General features: G+C 32.0%; 1 protein-coding gene across 1 annotated transcript in view; it reads left to right on the plus strand.

Moving 5' to 3' along the window:
• Window positions 1-25,065, plus strand: part of LOC114329464 (testis-specific serine/threonine-protein kinase 3-like) — a 102,482-nt gene that overhangs the window by 65,174 nt on the left and 12,243 nt on the right. The window contains exon 4 of the mRNA XM_028278580.2: window positions 1,911-2,055. Within this exon, the coding sequence (XP_028134381.1) occupies window positions 1,911-2,055 (145 nt within the window). The remainder of the gene's footprint in view (window positions 1-1,910; window positions 2,056-25,065) is intronic.

Below are 25,065 nucleotides of genomic sequence, written 5' to 3' on the forward strand. Positions count from 1 at the left end.
TTATCTTAATCTGACAATTTCGAATATTTTAAGAATAGATTTTTTTTCGGGCCCCCCCGAACGAACTCCCCTGTGTTAAGAGCCAATATATGGTGGAGGTACATCTGCAGGGTACCACGTTTCTCCCCATATGATAATCTGACGCGCTCGAGTAACTGCAAACATCCCCGCTTGGGCTCCCCTACCATTATATTTGTGTTGCCAGGAAGCGAAAAAGGTAGTTCCCGAAATGTTCCCAAACTGTGGCTTATTCCACATAAAATAGTAAATTGCATAAGATGACACAAGAAAATAGTTTCAGAACAATACCAAAATAAGATGTAGTAGAAGTACAGGACAGAGACATGATTATCTACAATTACTAAACGTTCGTAAGTTTACTCTGGATCGTCAAAATGAAAAATTTTAACGAACAATAACCGCGCCACGAACGCGCGGCGCACACACGGCGCGGAGTTCGCGGCGCGGATATGTATTTCCGCCTTTACAGATTTAAATGACCAAGAGGAAAACCACAGATGAGATGGGCAGAAATTTCTTGGTAAAAAAATTGTTAACAAACAAAATGTTAAATTGTTAAAAAACAAAAATATTGAATTGCACAAATTAATTTAAATTTTAATTTAAAAATTATTGGTGTTATACAGGGTGTCCAGAAACTCTACCGACAAATGAAGACAGGAGATTCCTCAGGTAATTTTAAGACAATTTAACCAAATTCACCTTGTCCTAAAATGCTTCCTAAGGGAGCTAGAGCTCTTTGAAAATGGCGTCTTATAACTAGTTTTTCCTAAATACCTCCAGAACGCTTCTAGTTAGAAAAACAAAAATTTGTACGCATATTTTTCTTCTAGAGATAAATCGATTCCATCCATTGCGAATTTATAGTACCGGTCATAGGCGTCCGTTTTGGGTAGGGTAACGGTTATTTTATCGCATAACTTTTTTATCTTTACATTTTAAGCATATTTCACTTTGGATTATTAAATTGTGAGGTATGCTAGTACTAAAAGGTACTCTTGATTTAAGTCGGTAGGACACACCGTTTTCTAGAAAAATCGATTTGAAAATTTTTGGTCTCTTGAATTTGAAAAAAAAATTGAAAGAAAATTTGAAAAAAAAACGGTGTATTTTACCAACTTGAAGCAAGAGGAACTTTTACTACTACAATACTTCATAATTTAATAATCTAGTGACAAAAATGCTTAAAAATTAAAGACAAAAAGTCATGCGATATTAAAATAACCGTTGACCTACCCAAAACCGACGCATATGACCGATGCTAGAAATTCTCAATTAATGAAATCGATTCATCTCTGGAATATAATTGAACGTACAAGTTTTCGTTTTTCTAAATGGTTTTTTGAAAAAAAATTTTTGAAATTTAAAAAACGAAAAATGTTCAAATCAATTTTTCTAAAAAACGATGTATCCTATCGACTTAAGATAAGAGTACCTTTTAGTACAAGAACACCTCACAATTTAATAATCCAGAGTCAAAAATGCTTAAAAGTTAAAGACAAAAAAGTTATGCGATAAAGTAACTGTTGCCCTACCCAAAACTGACGCCTATGACCAGGTACTAGAAATTTGCAATGGATGGAATCGATTTATCTCTGGAAAATAAATACGCATATCAATTTTTGTTTTTCTAAATAGAAGCGTTCCGGAGATATTTAAGAAAAACTAATTACCAGACGCCATCTTCAAATAGCTCTAGCTCCCTTAGGAAGCATTTTCGGACTAAGTGAATTGGGTTAAATTGTCTTAAAATTATCTGAGGAATCTCCTGTATTCGTTTGTCGGTAGAGTTTCTGGACACCCTGTATAAAGGTAATACATAACTATATCAGAGTTTCTGCATATCACTGTGTATCAAATATATCTTAATCTGTCTTGAAATGTTTAAGGTATCGAATAAAGTGACTTTTCCTAAGGAGCCCAAGATTTCAAGTATATGTAAATCATTAATCAACAAGATTTTAGCCCCACTGAAATCAAGAATTCGAATAAGTGGAATAAAAATTGATCCTTGGTTTACGTTTACTCAACCAGGTAATATCAATCATATTATAACTAATATTTTAAACATGTAAGTCCCTTCAATAAGATTTATAAGTAATGTGAGTGTGGGAGTCGTGGATGCAAAATTTGCAGTAACTAGAGCGTCATGGGGACACATTAGGTTGTGAAGATTAGGTCCAAAAACCAGAAAAATTTAATTATTTCATTTTAGTGAGGATTTTCTATTTTTTAATATAATTTTCCATTTCCAAAAATCGTCTTTTCCGATTATAGCGCCGTCTGTCCTTAATTAGAAAAAATGTCTCGAATAAAATTTACTTATTTTTACGTAAGGAATCCAAATCTGCAATAAATAATGGTGGTTCCTATTTAAGATTTTAAAGTAACCCTCCATACCACCTTCACGAGGGGTCCTGTTTGAAGTCATTCGATAGATTTTTGAAAAATATTGAATACGTGTTTTTCAGTTTTTCGGATTTGATGTTCATTTCGCAAAATATCGCAGGGTTCCTATTTAAAATTATAAAGTTACCCCCACTCCCCTCCATATAGGTCGTGTTTGACATCATTTGATAGGTTTTTGAAACATATTGAACACGTATCTTTCAGTTTTTTTTTGATCCAATGTTCATTTCACGGAATATTCGCTTTTTTGTGTTTTCAATCCAATGGTATATAAAACAACATAATGTCATTCTACATCCGACCAGGCTGAAAACAATAGGAACCTTCTCTGGTTACACCTCTGAGGCTTCTACAATTTGCAACCCATAACGGATGCTGAGACTAAGGAGGATGAGAGAATTTTACAATTTATAATTCACGTCCCATCTGCTCAGCGCGGTAAAGTTCCAACGTGTGTGTTTTCAGTCTGGTCGGATGTAGAATAACATTATGTTGCTTATATGCCATTGGACTGAAAACTTAGTCTTTTGCTAGTAGTTGCCGCTAGGGCATCTATGCCATTTCGTCCCTTGCAATCCGTAATTGCACGCCAGGGTTTCTTTTGGTTGGATCAGAGAGAGCAGCATATGTGCCTCCTGATGAGAGACTAATAAGTTTCGAAACCGGTAGAGGTGCTTGCTGCACTCTCTGATTGGAATAGAATATGATGCGGCTGTATTTTCGTTTTGCAACGAAATTGAAAATGGTTATTCATTTTTGATTTACATGTTTACTCTGATTGGAATACGAAGAGAATTATTCTCGTTAAAACTTTACCGCGCTGAGCAGATGGCACGTGAATTATAAATTGTAAAATTCCCTCATCCTCCTTAGTCTCAGCGTCCGTTATGGCTTGCAAATTGTAGAAGCCTCGGAGGTGTAACCAGAGAAGGTTCCCATTGTTTTCAATCTGGTCGGATGTAGAATAACATTATATTGTTTTATATGCCTTTGGATTGAAAACTTAGTCTTTTGCTAGCAGTTGCCGCTAGGGCATCTATGCCATTTCGTTCGTTGCATCCGTGACTGCACGCCTGTGTTTGTTTTGGTTGGATCAGAGAGAGCAGCATATTATGTGCCTCCTGATGAGAGATTAATAAGTTTCGAAACCGGTAGAGGTGCTTGCTGCACTCTCTGATTGGACTAGAATATGATGCGGCTGTATTTTCGTTTTGCAACGAAATTGAAAATGGTTATTCATTTTTGATTTACATGTTTACTCTGATTGGAGTACGAAGGGAACCATTCTCGTTAAAACTTTACCGCGCTGAGCAGATGGGACGGGAATTATAAATGGTAAAATTCCCTCATCTTCCTTAGTCTCAGCATCCGTTATGGCTTGCAAATTGTAGAAGCCTCGGATGTGTAACCAGAGAAGGTTCCCATTGTTTTCAGTCTGGTCGGATGTAGAATAACATTATGTTGTTTTATATGCCATTGGATTGAAAACCTAGTCTCTTATAAGATCATTCGCTTTCCGGTCCATAAGAGTTTAACCAGCACTGGATATGAACGTTCTCATTTCAGTTTCTCTTAAAATCTTCTTAATTACCCCTTTTTTCACTTTAGTCTCTATAGCGTCGATCGTTACTTATCTTATGCGAGTTTCATGTATTCTCACTTTACTTCATTACTTATTTCTCCAGATAATAGGTTTGTTCTAGCAAACAGTCAAACTAGTCAGAAACCGTCAGCAAACAGTTGGTCAGTGAGAGAACATAATACAGTTACCAGTTATATCCCCTCTACTCTCGCTGGTCGACTATTCGCTGATGGTTTAAAACCGTTTGAAACTGATGCTAGAACAAACCTATAATTACGTAGGTATCCATAGATCATTGATAACCTATTATGCTATTATTGGACTTACCCCTTAACATATCTGCTACTTGCAGTGCTGACACCTAGATAGTTGAAGTTCAAAACTTGATCAGCACGTTACACTCAACGAAAAAGGTACGTAATATCAATAAAAATGTTAATTCAGACAACAAACGCAATACTTAAAATTTGTCCAATTCTTGGTTTTATTGGGACAACAAAACGATGTTCATCAATTCATTATTTTCGTTCGTTGAGCCAATGTATTACGTTTATTGAATGGATGAACATTCATTATGTATACCATAATATCACTTTATTGGTATTACGAACTCTTTTCACTGACTCAACGAACACTATTTATTGATATTACGAACTTGTTCACTGAGTCAACGAACAATATTTATTGAAACAACAACGTCGTTAATTGACCGACGAAGACTATTCGTTGTGTCAATAACAGTGTTATTTCTCCTAACGTATTTCGTTTATTTCTACAATTATTTCCGTTTATTGTTACAATTAATTCCGTTCATTCCCACAATAAATACGGTTTTTCTTACAATCAACTCTATTCATTCTTACAATCAGTTTCGTTCATTCCTACTATGAACGTATTTTACATTAATAAGTACTGAATGCAATAGCCCAATGTATGATATTAATTGATTAATAATAATTTTTTAAATCCCCCTTTTTTGTCCTTAACCTAAAGGACTTTACACTGTGTGATTTGTCATATGATTTCACTTATACAGTGTACTGGAATAAGTGTTACACTCCCCCCGCCCTCTTATTAACTTATTTATTTTTAGCACATAAGCAAAACGCTCGGACGGGTCGATTTTTAAAATAATCAAAGTATATTATAACATCAATATTTCGAACTTTACACGATCCCACTTCAGGTGACAGGTAACTTTGATTTTTTTTAATGGGAAAGTACGTCATGTGACAGCTTATTTAGAAGCTTTTGAAATAGTGATTCCAAAAATGTATAACACTTTAATCCTTTTTGAGAGCGCAGGTGCAAAATTTCGATCGAATTCTTTTTAAACTCATTCATTTTTTTTTGAATTCTAAGAAAACTAATAAGTATTTTTGAAAAATTTAAACGCAGAATAAAATATACATTATTACCGAGGGCAGAAAGTCCCTTAGAATAAACAAAAAGTTTCTGTTAAATGGTATGCCTATTTGAAATTAAAAATCATACTACATTTTCTCTTTTTCGCCCCTGTGACTTATTAAAATAATCATTATAGAGGTTCTCAAGAACTTCAGACTCTCTTAATTTTGCATTTAAATTTTCAAAAATAATAATTAGTTTTCTCAGGATTCGAAAAAAATTAATACATTTAAAAAGAATTCGACCGAAACACGATAATAGACACACAAAAACTTCCTTCTACTACGGACTACACTTGAAAACGAAATGCAATTATTATTCGGTATTTCGGTACCACAGAGAAGCTAGGGATATCACGATAAGGAAAAGCCGTTAACTTTCAAATGGTCAAGCAAAACATTTATTGTCTCAACAACTACGATTATTGTCACAAAGGCGCATTGATTGTGGGTATTAAATGCAGTAGTAGATTGATTAATGCATTCGTTGTCACAACAATCAATTTACATCTATTCAATATTCATATATTACTCTATATTAACAACATTTGTACATTGTTTTAATGAAATCTGTACGTTGTCACGATAAACCAAGGTAATTGCTTGTCATCTACGAAATCAAGAACGTGAGTTGCTGCCAGAATTAACAGTATTTACTAAATATACGAAACTAAGTTATTGGCTGAATAAATTGAGTGTTATTGATTAATGTACTCTAGTTATTCTCACAATTATTATTCAATCATTGTGACAATAACCAAATACATTCGTCAATGTCTAAAAGTTCGTTGAAACAATAGATTAAATTGTTGTGACAACGAAATACTATTCAGTAATCACTGTTAATCAATATTGCGAACTAAATTTTTTTGAGTGTAGTTATTTGTCACTAGTTTACACCTCTTAAGTTTTTCTCTATTTTAAAATACAACACATATAGCCCAGTAAATGAACAGGAAATTCGGCGATACCGTGTAATTTTCAGGGGCAACTCCGAATTGCATAAAAATTTGGTTTTAGGTTCTACTTACCCTTCACTTCAAAGTTGAATTTGTGCCGTTGGTTGCTTTTACTTGGGGGGTGACAGTCACCCCTTCTCGGGGGGTGAAAAAAATACGTTCAAGATAAGACCGGAAATGGATAAATTGACTGATTTTAAGCAACTTTTGTTCTATAAAGTTTTTTACGTAAGTCAATACTTTTCGAGTTATTTGCCATTGAAAATGTTGATTTTTCGACAAAAAAAAAATACGTTTTCAGACGGTTTTTCGCAAATAATTGAAAAAGTAAATATTTTATAGAAAAAAATATCCTTAGAAATTAGAAAAAGTGTAGCTTATAAAAAACCCAAAAATTGGTGTATCAGTAAAGTCTATCAATCAAATAAAAACAAAGTTGTAGCTCATGAAAAATACGTTCTTATTCGTCTAATTCCAAATCGAATATTTCAAGGTGAAATCACCGAAAAATTAAGCACTTTTCGGGAAAAACCCATTTAACCTTTTTTAAAGTGTTTATAAAAAGCTTTGTTTTAATTGTTTACAAAAGTTTTAGCATTAAAAATAAGCGAGTTACGCTCAAAATAAAGTTGGCCCTCTTTTTATTTGTAAAATATCATGAAAATCTCGCCGTGTTTACTCCCCAAATAAAATTAATCGCTACCGCTTTACAAACAATTTACTTACCAATCTGTTTTTTATATGATCTGTCAGTCTCACCGGTTTAAATTGTTTATTTTTGAAAGGATTGTAATTGAGAAAGCTTGAATGGGTCACTAATCACGAGTGTATGCAAATTTTGAACAGCCATATCTTAACCAATTTTTGTCTTACGGAGAAACAAAATGAAACTAGCATATTTATAATAGCAAAACCTACATTTTTTTACTCCTTAAGATTTTTCTTATCACTAATACTTTTTAAGTTATTTTGAAAAAATTAAATTTTTCAAAAATTTTTAGAAACATTTTTTTTACTATAAAACCAAATGTTTTCAAAAATAAGCAATTCAAACCAATCAAACTTACCGATAATATAAACAATACACATACAGTAAAGCCAAACGATTAATTTCATTTAGGGTGCTAAATAGAGGGAGGTTTTCACGATTTTTTTACCAAAAAAAAGGGGCCAACTATTTCTTTCACTGAAACTCATTTATTTTTGATGCTGTAAACTTTTGTAAAAAGCAAATAATAAGCTTTTTTTCGATACTTTAAAAATGTTAATAATGTTTTCCCGAAAAACGCTTCTATCTTCGGTGATTTCCCGTTGAATTATTCGATTTGGAATTAGACGAATAAGAACGTATTTTTCATGAGCTACAACTTTGCTTCTACTCAATTTGTAGACTTTACTGGTACACCATTTTTTTCGTTTTTTTATAGGCTACACTTTTGCTGAAAATATTTTTTTCAATAGAATATTTACTTTTGAGTTATTTGGGAAAAACGGTCTGAAAACGTCGTTTTTTTTTTGAAAAATCAACATTTTAAATCGCGAATAACTCGAAAAGTATTGACTTACGTAAAAAACTTTATAGAACAAAATGTGCTTAAAATAAGTCAATTTATCCATTTCCGACCTTATTTTAAACACGCGTTTTTCACCCTTGGAGAAGGGGTGAATGTCACCCCCCAAGTAAAAGCAACCAACGACACAAATTAAACTTTGTAGTGGAGGGTAAGTAGAACCTAAATCCAAATTTTCATGCAATTCGGAGTTGCCCCTGGAAATTACACTGCAAAACGGTCATTTATTAGGCTAATACACAAATTACTGATGTGGATTCACCTTTAGCGTCTGAATTTAGGAGTTAAGGACTGTGCCTTTTCAATAGATATAAATTTTCAATAGATATGTAGGGGAGCAAAGAATGCTAAATTTGCAGTCACTCGAGCGTTATGGAAACCTACTGGCTTGTGAAGATTAGGTCCTAAAACCAAAAAAGTTAAGTAAAGTTTTCCATTTAAGTGCGAATTTTCCATTGATTAATTTAGTTTTCCATTTTCAACAATCGTTTTTTCCGATTATAGCGTCATCTATCCATAATTCGAAAAAATGTTTCGAATAAAAGTTGCTTATTTTGACGTAAGGAATCCAAATCTGCAATAAAAAAAATGGTAGCTCCTATTGAAGATTTTAAAGTATTCCCCTATCCCACCTCCGTGGGGGTCATGTTTAGTGTCATTCGAAAGATTTTTCAAAAATATAGAATACGACACGTGTATTTTGAAATTTTTCGATCTGATGTTAATTTGGCGAAATATCGCGAGATTCCTATTTAAAATTTTAAATTTACTCCCCACCCCTCTAGATGGGGGTCGTCTTTGGTATCTTTCGACAGATTTTTAAGAAATATTAAACATGTGTTTTATATTTTTTCGATCTGACGTTTATTTCTCAAAATATTCGCTTTTTCCTTGTGAAACTTTGTGACTCCCCCATTTAATCACGCCCCGTGACTTACTTAACTTACCTTATCTTAGTTTTTCTAAGGATAGATTTTTTTTCAGACATCCCTTAACAAACTCCCCTGTATTAAAATCCAATATATGGCAGGGGTACATTTACAGGGTACAATGTATCTCCCCATATGATAATCTGACGCGCTCGAGTAACTGCAAAAATCCCCGCTTGGCCTCCCCTACCCATTATAAATATTTCGCAATAGCGAAGTAATAAGTAATATACTCCATATGCAGTCGGAGAAATGAAAGAATACCCATGAACGATCACATCAATCACATATTTTGTATTTGCTGTTTTTTTTTCCATAAATGTCAAACGAGAGAGATAAATTATTAATAATTAGAATAATATGTGATTGATGTGATCGTTCATGGGTATTCTTTCATTTTTCCGATGTACCGGGTGTCCCAATAAGAATGGCTCTCGGCCATATCTCAGGAACCGTTTATAGTAGAGCTTTGAATTAAAAAATTTTATAACAAAAGTTACCTCAGGAAAAGCCTGGAAATTATTTTCATAATTGTGGGTCCACCGCTAGAGGGCTTAATTGAATATCAAAAATTAAAAAATCTAAATTTTACAAAATTTTCCTAATGAAGGGGTACTGGAAATCCGATCGTCGTATTCTCCATAAAATTCTGCGCATATTTGATCTCACAAGTTTAAGTCTGCCTTTGCAAATAAGAGGTGGGGGTGAGTGGGAACCTTGTTATGAAAAAAGGGCTGTAAATCCGGTCTTGCTAAATCAAATTTTGCAAACTGGTTCTTGATGAAAACAAATTTTTTCGTTAATGTAAATGTTATAATTTCGAACCAGCCTAATAAGTAATAAGTCAGCTGGAAGGCGTTATTTAATTTTTTTCAGAAATCTAGCTTTCTTTGGAAAATACTAAATACAACTATGTCTTTTTAATCCTACATTATAAAGTTAGAATAGAATAGCGAAAACCGCATGTCGATACCTTTTTTCTATCTCAAGATATCTTAAGAAACGTGTAAATTTTAAACATAACTGTTGCTGTCACCGGTAAACTAAGTTAATGAAAACTAGTGTGCTATGGAAAACACAAAGAAATATTTTCCAGATGTCAATGTATAAAAATATAATTAATTAAAACAACAATATAAACACAAACAACACTATAAAATATAACAAAGGAATAAAAACAACTACTTAGTGACGACCTAATTATTCAAATTATTTTCCATCATTTTTGAAGCAAGCATTTACAATACTAATACACTACTCGATAAAACATTATCCAGAGAATACGAAAGCATTTCAAGAGCAGAAATTGAGACCGCTGTTCAATCTGAAAGAGTAAATGCTTGCAACGAAAATGATTTGCAAAAATTTGAACATTTATGACGTCACTAACACTAAATAGTTGTTTTTATTTTTTTGTTGTTTTAATTAACAGGGCTTTTCAACGCTTCTCATTTGTTTCGAGCCTCTGTCATATGTCGTATAATCCGTGATAATATTAATAGGTATACGAGATATGACCGAGGCTCGAAACAAATGAGAAGCGTTGAAAAGCCCTATTAAATACGTTGACATCTGGAAAATGTTTCTTTGTTTTTATCATAGCACACTACTTTTCCTTAACTTCGTTTACCGGTGACAGTAGTTATGTTTTTAAATTTACACGTTTCGTATGATATCTCGAGATAGAAAAAAGGTATCGACATGCGGTTTTCGCTATTTAATTGATAATTTAATCTAATTTTATAATGTAGGATTAAAAATGCATACTTGTATTTAATATTTTCCAAAGAAAACTAGATTTCTGAAAAAAATTAAATAACGCCTTATAGCTGGCGTATTACTTAGTAGGTTGGTTCGGAATCATAACTCCTACATTGACGAAAAAGATGTGTTTTCAACAAGGTCTAATTTGCAAGATTTGATTTAACAGAAACGGACTTACAGCCATTTTTTCATAACAAGGTTCCCATTCACCCCCACCTCTTATTTGCAAAGGTAGACGTAAACTTGCCAAATTAAATATGCGCAGAATTATATGAAAAATACGATGACCGGATTTTCAATGCCCCTTCATTGAGAAAATTTTGTAAAATTTTGATTTTTTAATTTTTGATATCCAATTACGCCCTCTAGCGGTGGACCCACAATTATGAAAATAATTTCCAGGCTTCTCCTGAGGTAACTTTTGTTACAAATTTTTTTATTTCAAAGCTCTACTATAAACGGTTCCTGAGATATGGCCGAGAGCCATTCTTATTGGGACACCCGGTACATAGCAACATATTATTTTTATTAGACGCTTTTTTAAACGCTTTTTTATTAAACGCTTTTCTTTACTTCAATAGTTTGCATCAAATCTTTAGAACTTAATTTGACTTTTCTTCAATGCAAATGAATGAAAACTTGCCGACATATGCATTCGCGAAAACAATACACGAATAGTCAATAAAAAAATGTATGTTTATTAATTGTTTAAATAAAAATAAACGGTTTTATTGGAAAATGCTTAAATTCTCTTGTTTTTTACAATGTAGAAACTTTAAACTTTTACGGATTTTAGCTCATGATATGAACTATACATAATTTCACTTTTTACGTTAATTGTTTATGTTATGCTTCACAAATAAACATCTAGCAAACAGTCAAACTAGTCAGAAATCGTCAGCAAACAGTTTAGTCCATGTGGTGAGACCGCTCCCGTCTGAAAAAAATTTCTGATTCGGTTTCTTTGTGGATTCGTATTTAAAAATATCCCCTTTAAACAAATCTGAAGGGTGTCGGGCGGAAGTTTTGGGCAGAAATTGTTTAAACAATTTTTTTAAACAAATACAAAAGATCATGTTTTTTGCTCTGGAACATATATTTTTAGATTTTTTGGGTCAATCTAAACAAGAAAGATATCTTGTAATTTTTTTCAGAAATTGATAGTTTTGGAGTTACAGGCGATTTAAAATCTGAAAAATGCGAAAATACGCATTTTCGAGGCTTAAAAACTCATATTCAAATTAGTATTTTTGAGGTTGCCAGATACTTAGATTGAAGACTGAACATTCAGCTTCAAGATTCTGAAGAGTGATCGCGTCTAACTTTAAGAGGATCGGTACGTTTTTTCGGCTGCATTGCTATTCAAATGGGGATTCATTTTTTTCGAATCCTGAGAAAAGTAATAAAAATTTAAACGCAGAATGAAAGATTGCGTTATTAGCGAGGGCCGAAAGTCCCTGAGAACTTCTATAATGTTTATTTTAATAAGTTACAGGGGTGAAAAACTAAGAGAAAATTTAGTGTTATTTTTAATTTCAAATATCTCATTCAAAATAAATTTTTATTTATTCTAAGGGACTTTCGGCCCTCGCTAATAATTTAGTCTTTCATTCTGCGTTTAGATTTTTCAAAACTATTTATTGGTTTTTTCAGGATTCGAAAAAAACGAACACAATGTCCGTGGTAATTTTCCAAATCTATCTTTGTCATACAACGCACTCCGTCGAATAGAATATTGTCAGTCAGACACTGACAATCAGTGACAATTTTAAATAATTATTTGACATGAATCGGGAATATTTTGAATTGTTGATTAAATAATATTAATATATAGTGTATTTGATAAATAATTGATGTAAAAGGTTAACTTTATAAAAAGTTATTTATTGTGTATTATTTATGGAAGATAGAAGCAGAGAATACATCAAGATATATTCTGTGATCCAAGTATTTTGTTGTTAAAGATGTTCAAAATTGTAAGCGTTCCATTTATTAAAAAAGTTTCCGTTAAAAGTTAAAAGTTATTCCGTTTATTAAAAAATCACTTTAACACTTTTCCTCTTTTCTCGATTTAGTATTAGTTTTTGTTGTAGGTACATATAAATTATTACAATCACTGAATACATAGCTAGTGAAAAAATTATCACAGTTATTAACTGAATTAATAATTTGCAATTATACACAAAATAACAGTTATCCAAGAACATTCAAAAGCCGTCTCTTTAAGCTAGTTATGACATTGTCAAATAGAATGACATTCTGGTAATATGTACATATCCATACCAGTGTGAATTTTACTAAGTATACCCTATTTCACGAATATATTGCCGTGCTAGGCCCAAAGGCGGTAACTAACATTTCACACAATGGTGGCAAAATCGATTTTAAAATTGAGTGCTAAAATTTTGGCCCGTAAGGGATTTATGGACTAGCTAATAGTTTTTATGCATGGATATATGCCCCAGTTTATTAAGGGAACCATTAGTTATATTTTAAAACAAAGTTTTATATAAAAAGAGGTAGATACCGCTAAAACGTTTTATCAAAACTTACTATAAAACTAAGCCTATTAGCGGTATGTGGTTTACAGTTGTGATTGATATGAAATAAAAAGCTTTTCTGTGTATTACAGTTTATTAAATTGAAAGAATTAAAGTACTATTAAATGTTATTATTTTGTTGAGCTACAATATGACAACAACAAATTGACAATATTTAGTTGTAGTTATATCTGTTTCTTTCAAGAGTCAATAAATACATATTGGTTCATTAATATTAATGTTCTATTTGTGATTCAATATAGACAATTTAATAGACCACCAAACAACATAATTTGTGTCTGGTACATATACAAAACCTGTTTAGTATTACAATAAAATGTCATAATTAACATTTTTTTAAAATCTTTTATAGTGCGTCTAATAATTTGGGCAGAACTGTACTTATACTAAACAGAAATCGTTCAGATTGTTATAGATGTTTAAACATCTGCTGAAGCGTTTTAAAGAATTGTTCAACTGTGAATGTGATTGTAAACCATACTTTTGACTTTCTCAGCTATTTTTATTTTGTTTCTTAGCGACAAAGGTTTGCTATTTTACGACAGGCCTGAGTTATTATACATATTATCAAAATAAATGTCAAAGTTAATTTAAATTTGGAAATCTCTCCGAAAAATATTAATTTTTGGCGGATTATTTGATTTATACCGTTCTAATTTAGTTTGTTTAGTTTTGTTAAACTTTTCCTTATTTAGTTTACATTTTGAAAGTGTTCATAAGTTAAACGTTACTTGAAAACTCCTCTATGGAGTCATCTAGTGGAGGCGAACCGCCTGATATTGAGAATTCGATGGATAGTAGCTGTGATTTACAAGATTTAAATGGATTTCTACCCAACCAGCCTCAAAATAAGATAAGTAGTAGTATTAATCTTAACAATATTAATGAAAAACAAAATACTTTAGTAAACTCAGATCAACCAGAAAAAACCAGGCCTGTTTATTTATACGAAAAAATTGATTTAGGACCTTTTTACATTTTCATTGAAAACTCCAGTTTAAATTTTACAGGAAAATTAAACGCTGTTAAAATAGGCGAGATCCTATTTACGTTACATCCAGAAATTGACAATTATATAAAAAAAATTGACTCAATCGGACGCAACCGAGTTAGGGTCTCATTTAAAAATTATAGTAGCGCAAATGCTTTAGTTACTTCCAAATTCCTTATTCAAAAAAATCTGACCGCATACATTCCAAAATTTCAATTGTTTAAACTAGGTGTAGTAAGGGATATAGATTCAGATATATCGGAAGAATATCTTAAAAATAGAATAAAGGAATTTGATCACCATTGCAAATTCTCGGTTGAGTATGTGAAACGAATAACAAGAAAAATAGTAGCAGATGACAAAGTAATATTTAATCCAACAAAATCAGTTATTGTGTCTTTTAAATGCCAGAATATACCAAAGTATGTAGTAATTAATCATGTCTTACACACTGTTGAAAAATACCAGCAAAAGGTAATTATCTGTTACCACTGCTATAGGTATGGGCACATGAGTAAGCAGTGTAAAAGTAATCCTCGCTGTTTTAAGTGTCATGAATCTCACCTTTCCGATTCTTGTTCTTTATCATCGTTTAACAAAAAATGTCTATTCTGTGAAGGTGAACACTTCACTAATGAATGGGAGATATGCCCAGAATTTGATCGCCAAAAGAAAATAAAACATTATATGTCTGAAAACAGCTTATCTTTTAAGGAAACAATTAAACTCTTTCCTAAGATAACTTATGCATCTATAGCAGCCAATAATTCCTCAATAAATTCTCATCAAACTCCAAATATGAATGCACCATCCTCTTCATATTCCTTTACTCAATTGTCCACGTCTCAAACATCTTCCAATCAGTTCGCTCTACCTTCAGTTTCAAATAGATATACAATAATAAAACCACCAAAATACAAACGACCTATCTCTTCCTCACCAGACCAAGTAACAATGGAACATCAAAAAATAATAAAGTTAAACCCCATGTCCAACAGACCTGGTGGTATTATCACCTCTTCTTCGTATCAATCTACATTTAATCCAGAACAAGGATCTAAAATACATGAACCATCAAAAGAATTAACAGAATTAATATCAAATATAGTTACAAGTATTATCTCTAATATAAATCACAAAAATTTTGAAATTCCAGAAAAATCAGTTCTAGTAAATTCAATTCAATCAGTTTTAAGTTCTCTCTTATATAATAATGAATAGATTGGTAATTTGTCAATGGAATTGTAGATCGGCTAACTCTAATAGAGAAAACCTTATCCACCTATTAGAAGACCAGAAAGTTGATATCGCATTATTATCAGAAACTAGATTTAAACCAGAAAAGTATTATAACTTTCACGGGTACAATATTGTCAGAGACGACCGCTTTTCAGTAACTGTTGGCGGTGGCTCAGCAATTTTAATAAATTCAAACCTATATTACGAGGAAGTCACCATGAAAGTAGATTTAATAAACGTCAATAAAGTAGCAATAAAAATAAAGTTTAAGTCATATACTGTCACATTTATATCTATGTATGTTCCCCCAGGAACCAAGTTATTGTTACAACAATGGAACAATTTCATAACATCTATGGAAAGACCATTTATAATAGGAGGTGACCTTAATGCTCACCACATTGCCTGGGGCCTAGACAACCAAACAGATATGAAAGGTAAAATCTTGATGGACTGTATAGACGATAATAATTTAATATTCAAAAATGATGGCTCTCCTACTTTCTTTAGGAACTTCTCGAAATCGGCAATAGACCTGACCATTTGTACTCCTGACTTAAACCAACTGATCACTTGGAAAACACTTCAAGACCTATTTGGTTCAGACCATACACCTATAAGAGTAGAGTTAGAGGATCAACCAACTCATACATATAATCCATATTCACAAAAGTGGAATTTAAAGAATGCCGACTGGAAATTATATGAACAGTATTCGGAAGATGTATTCTCTCAATTTAAAGATATAAATTCTTATGAACAAATTTTGCACAATATAAATACAACTGCATCCTACTGCATCCCCAAATTTAAAATAAAAAAACCGACTTCCAGAGGAAAATACTGGTGGAATTTAGAATGTGAAGAAGCAGTCAGAAGAAGACAGGAAAGTTTTTGTATATTCAAAGAAAATCCAAACTATGAAAACCTACTTAAGTATAAAAAAGATGATGCACATGTCAAGAAGATCACTAAACAAACTAAAAGAAATAGCTGGAGAGATTATGTCGGATCCCTAAATAGGTCAGTCCCTATTAAAGATGTATGGTCAAAAGTTAACCGAATAAAAAATAGAAAAACAAAGAACAAAGTCCCTGTTATTCTGTCGGAAGCTTCGTGGATAGAAGAGTTCCATCAAAATATCACACCGCCGTCTGCAGAATTAGTAATTCCTGATTTACAACTAAATGCTCTGTACGACTATCCAGAACCAATCCGTTTCCTAGTCAAACCATTTTCTGCCACTGAACTAAACTTTGCGTTGAAGAAAAACTCAAATTCAGCACCAGGTGCCGATAATATCCATTACTCGATGCTATCAAATCTTTCAAGAATTGGTAAGGCTGCACTACTAAATATATATAATGAAATTTGGATGCGCCGCATAAAGATTCCTGACGATTGGCACGTTTACACTATTATCCCGGTTTTAAAACCAGGAAACTCATCAAAGAATTGGGATTCTTACCGTCCAATCGGTCTGGCTTCCTGTATACTAAAAACATATGAGAGACTTATTAAAAACCGTCTGGAATTTTGGCTAGAAAAGAACGACCTATTACCAAGAAGTCAGTTTGGTTTTAGAAAAGGTAAATGCACACAAGATAGCCTCTGCCACTTTTTAATAGACATTTATAGTTCCTTTACTTATAAGAAAACAGTTAGTGCTTTGTTCTTAGATATAAAAGGGGCTTACGACAACGTTAATCTTCACATACTATACGCGAAAATGTTGGAAATAGGAATACCCGAGATAGTAACATGGAACATCATTAACTTATACATTAATCGAGCAGTTCACGTTAGATTAAATGGAGATCAATCTAACTCCCGATACACATCTTTGGGACTACCTCAGGGTAGCATCCTAAGTCCTATATTATATATACTGTATACTGCTGACTTAGAAACTAAACTTCCTCAACACATAAAAATCCTACAGTACGCTGATCATGTTGCGATATATGCAGAAAATAAGTCAATAGATAGATGTAATAACTACCTTAAATCGACATTGAATATTATAAAAAAATGGGCTACCGATAATAACTTAACAATATCAGAGAGTAAATCAACCATTGTTACCTTTACTAAAAAACGATATGTTCCTCAAAGCCATCTACAATTTGATAATACTAGTATTCCTTATAAAACTTCAATAAAATTTCTTGGCGTATTTTTAGACTCCAAATTAAATTGGAAAGAACACACAAATTACATATTACGAAGAATGGAAAATGCAATGAATATCATGAAGACTGTAAGTGTCAGTAACTGGGGAGCTGATCCAAACATATCAATATTACTATACAGAAATTTGATAAGATCAATCTTAGACTATGGATCTATTTTTTATGGCTCAGCATCAAACTCTGTACTCCAAAAAATCGAGAGGATCAAAAATAAGGCACTTAGGTTATGCACTGGTTATCTTCGTAGCACACCTATATTGGTCATGGAATGTGAGCTTAATGAACCTCCACTTTCATTACGCAGGGAATACCTAAGTGAGAAATTTATAGTTAAAACAGCGGTTAACGATAAACTGCTATTAAATAAAATTGTTCATTTAACCACCTCATACCTAACTCATTATTACTGGGAAAAAAAGAGACTGCTTTTAGTTGTGGAAAGCTTCCTCAACGTTTCTAATTCCATTGGCGACATACACCAAATTGAACAAAGCTCGTCTCGAAAGCTAAATTATGAAGATTATTTATCTCCAGTTAACTGTCATTTAAGTAATATTCGTGCGACAGACTTCCTTACTAAAATAGACCACCTTCAGTGTGTACAAAAAAACTGGGGGAGTTATCAGAAATTATATACGGATGGTTCAAAAATGGAAGGAAAAGTTGGATATGCTATATATTACCCACAAAAAAGTATAAAAATAAACAACAGATTACCTGATAAAATGACAATTTTCACAGCTGAACTTATTGCAATCAAAGAAGCATACAAAATATGTATTAATCAAAAAGAACTCAATTATGTTATATTTACAGACTGCCAAAGCATTGTAAAGACATTGAAATATAATGTACATAATTTTGCAGAAAATTATATCATCAGTGACATCATAGCAATGAACAGTGAAGCTTTGAAATCGGGCAAAAATATAATATTGTGTTGGATAAAAGCACACATTGGTATAAAAAACAACGAAATAGTAGATGATCTGGCTAAAAAAGCAACAACGAAGGAATCCACTCTGCATACTTATCAACTTCCTATGGGAGACATAATTTCTATTATGAGATCTATCAAACGGACGAAATGGCAGGAACAATACAATAATTCAGACAAAGGAAATTATTACAAAAAAATCCAGCCTACACTTCCCATCAAGACATGGTTTAATCAAGTTTCCAACAAAGGCTTTATCAAAACTATTTGTCGAATAAGAAGTAATCACTGTCTGACTCCAGTCTACAAAAGAGAAATAGGACTTGTAGATAATGATGAATGTTTATGTGGAGAGCTAGCTGATCTACAACATATGCTGTTAGAATGTCCTTTACATTTTATTGAAATATCAAACTTTTTTGCCAATCTAGTTCAAGTTAATGTACAATTTCCTTTTAATCTTATATACCTTTTACAATCAAACAATCTAGATGTTTATAAAATTTTATACAACCATGTTAATTGTTTAAAATTAAAGCTCTGAGAAAAAAAGAAAAAAAAATAAAAAAAAAAAAAAAATTAAATAAAATAAAAAGTTACTAAGATCTAAACCTCCGCGAGGTTGAATCGGGTTTAGGTCTTAGCGCGATAAAAAATATATACAAAAAAAAAAAAAAAAAAAAAAAAAAAACTAAAAAAAAAAAAAAAATAAAAAAAAAAAAAAAAAAAAAAAAATAAAAATAAAAAAAAAATAAAAAAAAATAAAAAATGTAATAAAAAAAATGTTAAAAAATATAATAAAAAAAATAATAAAAAAACAGAGTAAAAAAAAACAGTAGTACTAATAGTTTTAAATTTAGATACTAAGCATATATTTTGTAAAAGAGAGAATTCAAAACACATTGACTGGCCAGTTGGTTGCTTAAACCAGTGCCAATAAAACATAAACACACACACACACACATGAGTTATTATAGAGCTTCAAGATTTTTATGATCGCCGACACCTGCCCTAATATTATTATGTATTGTTATATTATTGGGTATTTCACAATATTATATTTGGGAAAATACCATAATTTGCAGTAATTAGTGCAAATTTTAACATTTTATTAGTTGTATTGTACAAACTGGTTATATGTTATGATTAAAATATGATGACCATTTTCTTTTAGACCGAAAAATACCTAATTATGGGATATATAAGATTTTTAAAATATGCAAACATATTTTTGGATTATTATCCAGGTACCTGACGCATTCTTAGAAAATTTATAAAGGAAGAAAACCAGCATTTTTGTATAAAACTTACGTAAAGAATTCTCAAAAGATTAAATAAAGATATCCCAAATCTACAATCCCGTATCTATAATAGCATTGTATAACTAGACTACTAGACATTATCTAGTTAAACAAAGATATAAGCTTGTATTTAAACAAAAAAAAATGCAATCAATGGGACTGCTAATTCTAATCCCATGTACGACCAACAAAGGGTTTAAACATACAGAAAACTGAAACAAAAACCTTGAAACAAAGTGTGAAACAAACCTTGCGTCTGTATATGCTGAACATAGTTTTTTTTTCACCTCTTGTAATTGCTTTACAATAAATTTGTCTCTTTCTACAATATTGTCTTCAGTGGTATCACCTCGTGGTTCACAACTCTTACTCGACTCTACTTGATTTTCTAAAAAAACATAATACCTATTTTAAGTCTCTTTTTCTAAAAATGTTTGTGGACAGCGTGTGGATATATTATTAAGTTTTTAAAACCTAATTAAAAAAAAAAGACATATTTTTTAAATATGAAAATCTCTTACTGCCTAATTCAAGATATAAAAAATCATCCACTTGGAGCAGATTCATATTGTTTAGGACAACATAATTTGGTTAATTCTTGAAATATTATAAACGAAAATGAAAATACATTTCAATAGATATAATAAACTCGAAAATTTCTTACCATCCTCGCTAATTATTTCTTTTACTAACTATCTAATGTCATCCCCTCTTTGTGAACACACACACACACAACTCTTTTAACTAACAGAATAATTTATTGTAAAGTTAGGCCGAATTTACTTTGTAATACTAAGGCGATTTGGCGGTTTCTAAATGTAGGCGTAGCATTCTTGAAAGTAGATTAGCGGTAAGTGCAATATGCTAAGGTATATGGACGGCAAGTGTAGCAGATACCGTCAAAACGCCATAGTATTTAACATTTGCCGCCAAATGGCTTAGTATTTTAACTGAAAAGTGTAGATACCGCTAACAAAATTGCAATTTTACTTAAAATATAATGCTTCTACAACTCCAAAAACTTTATAAATATATACTAAATACCCTATTTTACCTAAAAATACAAAAATCTCATTTTCGATAAAAAATCAGTTCCCGCCTTTGGGCTTAGCACGGTAGTATACGCCTGTTTTGGATTATTTCAACAACGAATATTTTACTGTGCAAAATAAGAAGAACGAAAGTAAATTGCAAATTACATTGTTGTTTATTTGAACAATTATTAGCGCCATTTACTTTCGTACTTCTTATGCTGCACAGTAAAATATTCGTTGTCGAAGTAATTAAAAACAGGCGTATGTTCGTGGAATGGCCCATACACGTAATTTGCCATGTAAAGACAGAAAAGGTGGGCATAGCCGTAAAATATTTGCGAATTATGTACCTATACGCTCTGAGCTTCGCTGGTGTCGCTCCTAGCGGTTACTAATTCAACTTTAAGCGGTAATTATTAAATTTATTATTTAATTGTTATCGCTTAATATTTACAACGAAAAAAAGTAAGTAAATTGTAATCGATTTTTTTAAGATTTTGCTAAGCATTTTGACGTTCTATTGATAAAATATGAATTTCTCACTTCGGATACTTTTACAATTATCGTGTAGATGGCGCTAAGATTAATTTATAATTACGTATTACGGAACATTAAAAAAACTTAAATTCAGTATTTAAAACGTAAGTATATTTAAGGTAAAAGTATATACCACAATTTTGACCAACTAATATTTTTTATAATTAATGTTTTTAATTTTAATTTTAAATTAATCACTTTGACATATATGTCAAATTTCCGGTAAACATTTAAAGACTTGTCACTTCTGGCGCTCGCGACTTTGTAAATATCCCCTCTATGTACGAGCTCACAGCGTATAGCCTTAATTTGTACCGATGTTTTTTAATTGTGAAATATGCGTGTTTATCCGATTTTTTTGCCGGTGCGGCGCGCTTCATTTCAAAAATCTCCTATTTTCCTCCGAAAAATATTTTTTCTAGATTCTTTGGGACATTCTAAATAAAATAAGTTTCTTGAAATCTTTCTGAAAAGTTAATAGTTTTTAAGTTATAAGCGATTTAAAATCCGAAAAGTGAAAAAAACGCATTTTCGGATTTTAAATCACTTATAACTTTAAAACTATTAACTTTTGAGAAAAATGTCAAGAAACTTATTTTATTTATAACGTCCAAAAGAATCTAGAAAAAATATTTTTCGGAGGAAAATAGGAGATTTTTGAAACAGAGCGCGCAGCACCGGCAAAAAATCGGATAAACACGCATATATAACAATTAAAATACAACGGTATAAATTAAAGTTAGACGCGATCACTCTTCAGAATCTGGAAGCTGAATATTTATTCTTCAATGTAAGTATCTGGCAACCTCAAAAGTACTAATTTAAATATGAGTTCTTAAGTCTCAAAAATGCGTATTTTCGCATTTTTTAGATTTTAAATCGCCTATAACTCCCATACTATCAATTTTTGAGAAAATTTACAAGATACCTTTCTTGTTCAGAATGACCGACAAAACTTAAAAATATATGTTACGGAGCAAAAAACGTGATCTTTTGTATTTGTTTAACAAAATTGTTTAAACAATTTCTGCCCAAAAATTCCTCCCGGCACCCTTCAGATTTGTTTAAAGGGGACATTTTTGAATAGGAATCCACAAAGAAACCGAATCAGAAATTTTTCCAGACGGGAGCGATCTCACCACATGGACTAGTTGGTCAGTGAGAAAACATAATACAGTCACCAGTGTTATCCCCTCTACTCGCGCTGGTCCACTATTCGCTGATGGTTTCAAACCGTTTGAAACTGATGCTAGAACAAACCTAATATAAAGTTTCAATTTTTGAACGCTCATATATTTGTTTATAAATATATGCGGCTTTTATTCGTGTCAAATTTCAATACGATACGAAACAAAACTTCAACCAAAACTCGAATTCAAAAATTCGTGTTTTTATCGTAGTCTTAGAAAAACCACCGGTAGAGACGTTTTGTGCTACAATTAACATTACCATTCGTTTTGTCGTATTAATAATTAATTAAACGCTTTTCTTTAGTTCAATCGTTTGGGTCAAATCCTTGGACGTTAATTTGACTGCCTTTTCTTCAATGCAAATGACTAAAAATTTGCAGACATATGCATTTACGGGAACAATAGAGGAAGAGATAAGGATGAGCACTGGAAAAGTTTTCTTGCAGTATCACGTCCTGCATGTCAATGTTTACGTTTCTATAGTTAAAATAAATCCAGTGTATTCTTTCGCTATTAAGTAGTATGGCAGCAAGTTCATCCAGTTGTTCTACTTTCACTGCTTTCAACACTATTGTATTATGTACTTGTTAGTTACCAATACTCAAGTTTTTTGTAAATCAGTTTATAAATATTTTTGAAAAAACCTCCACTATTCTTTTAATATTATGCATGCGTTAATAATTTTCTTGAAAAAATAAAGTTAATTTTATTTGGAGTAGTATTTTGTTGTTAGTTAGTAGTAAGTAGTTGTTATAATGATTTAATAAAATTGTGTTTTGACTAGGAAAGTTTTGGGGTAGTTCTGATTTCTTTCATTATATGGATTTTGGGCTGCTGAATCCGAATATGAGGTTTGCGGATAAAATTTCGTGACGGAACATTGAAAAAATCGCGAAAAAAAGCGAAAAATTTCTGCTTTTTCTGGCTTTTTTGCTTAAATCTCGAAAACTATTAACTTTTAGTAAATGATCTGTTAACATAAATTGAAGTACATAAAATTCTCGACAAATATCACTATTTACTTTTTTTTCAGAGGAACGGCTCGGTCTAAAGTGCAAGTTGAAAATTGCGAATTTTGAATGGTCTCTGCAAAACCCACTTTATTTTTTATTAGAATGCTATCATTTAATAAAATTCTCCTAGATTCTTATAAATACATAATACATTTCTACTACTTATAAATAAATAAGAATTATTTCCAATATTTCTTCTTTTTTTAATGACGGAGTAAGATTAATTAAGCTGTTAATAGCGTGAAGTCGTAAAAATGATTAACGCTTACTTGAAGAAAGTTGAGGAGGATAGGGAGCAAGTTCAAAGACGTTCTACTGCACCACCTTTTAATTTCAAAACTTAATGTTTTATAATGTGGTCTCGTCATAACACTTGAGTTTATAGAACAGCAAAGTAAAAAGACAACCAACCGCAATCTGGTGTATCAGGTTCGAGTTTTAAAATTTAAAGAAACTGTTATAAAACGAGCAAAAGAACGTGATGACCAGTATGACAAAGCCATAATCAAACGACCTTTGCCTGTCTCAGACTTAGTAGGCTCTGATTGCCGGTATCATAGTTTATGCATGAGAAAACTGTACAATCGCCCAATCACTCAAAAAAAAAAATTAAAAATCGGGTTCATTTGCCGATGATGTTGAAAGAGCAATGCAAGATGTTTACAATTATTTAGAGAATAAGGATGGGGAGTGCCAATTTTTGCTCGATGAGTTGATCGACCAAATCAAGAGTAAATATCGTCCTGACAAAAAGACAGCCAAAGCTCATCTACTCAAAAAATACGGAAGCGATATAATTATTAACATGTCCAGAAACAAGAAGTCGGTCGTTTGTTATAAAGACACAGGTTACAAAATCTTGAACGACGCTTGGTACCAACAAGCGTTAAAAAATGAAAAAGACGAAAGACTACGGATTGTTCAGGCGGCTGCTGCCATTATTGTTGAGGATGTCCGAAGCCAGGTTTATGAGACACAGGAATACCCCGCACCGGATAAGTTTTTAGAAGGAAATGAAGAACTTATTCCTGAAACACTACGTACATTTGTGGAAAAAGTTTGTACTTCATAAAAAACGTGGGAAGTATGATAACTGGGAGAAGAAAAGCAACGCGCTTGCTCATAGTCTTGTAGCGGCGGTAAGGCCCAGATCATTCGTCTCTGTAGGGTTGGCCGTGTTGCTCTACAAAAAGTACGGATCAAGAAAATTGGTTGATGTAGTTTCCTCTTTGGGGTTTTGTTCATCCTATAAAAAAGCTATTTGTCTAAAAAAATCAGCAATCGCAGGCGATCCGCATAAAATTGACCAGCCGTGCTATACACAGGAGGTGTACGATAACGCTGATTTTAAAGTACATAAAATCGACGGATACAACACTTTTCACGTCATGGGTGGCATTTCTTGTATTGCACCAAAACATGCAGTAGC

The sequence above is a fragment of the Diabrotica virgifera genome, chromosome 3 (assembly GCF_917563875.1).
Source record: "Diabrotica virgifera virgifera chromosome 3, PGI_DIABVI_V3a".
Classification (NCBI taxonomy): Eukaryota; Metazoa; Arthropoda; class Insecta; order Coleoptera; family Chrysomelidae; genus Diabrotica; species Diabrotica virgifera.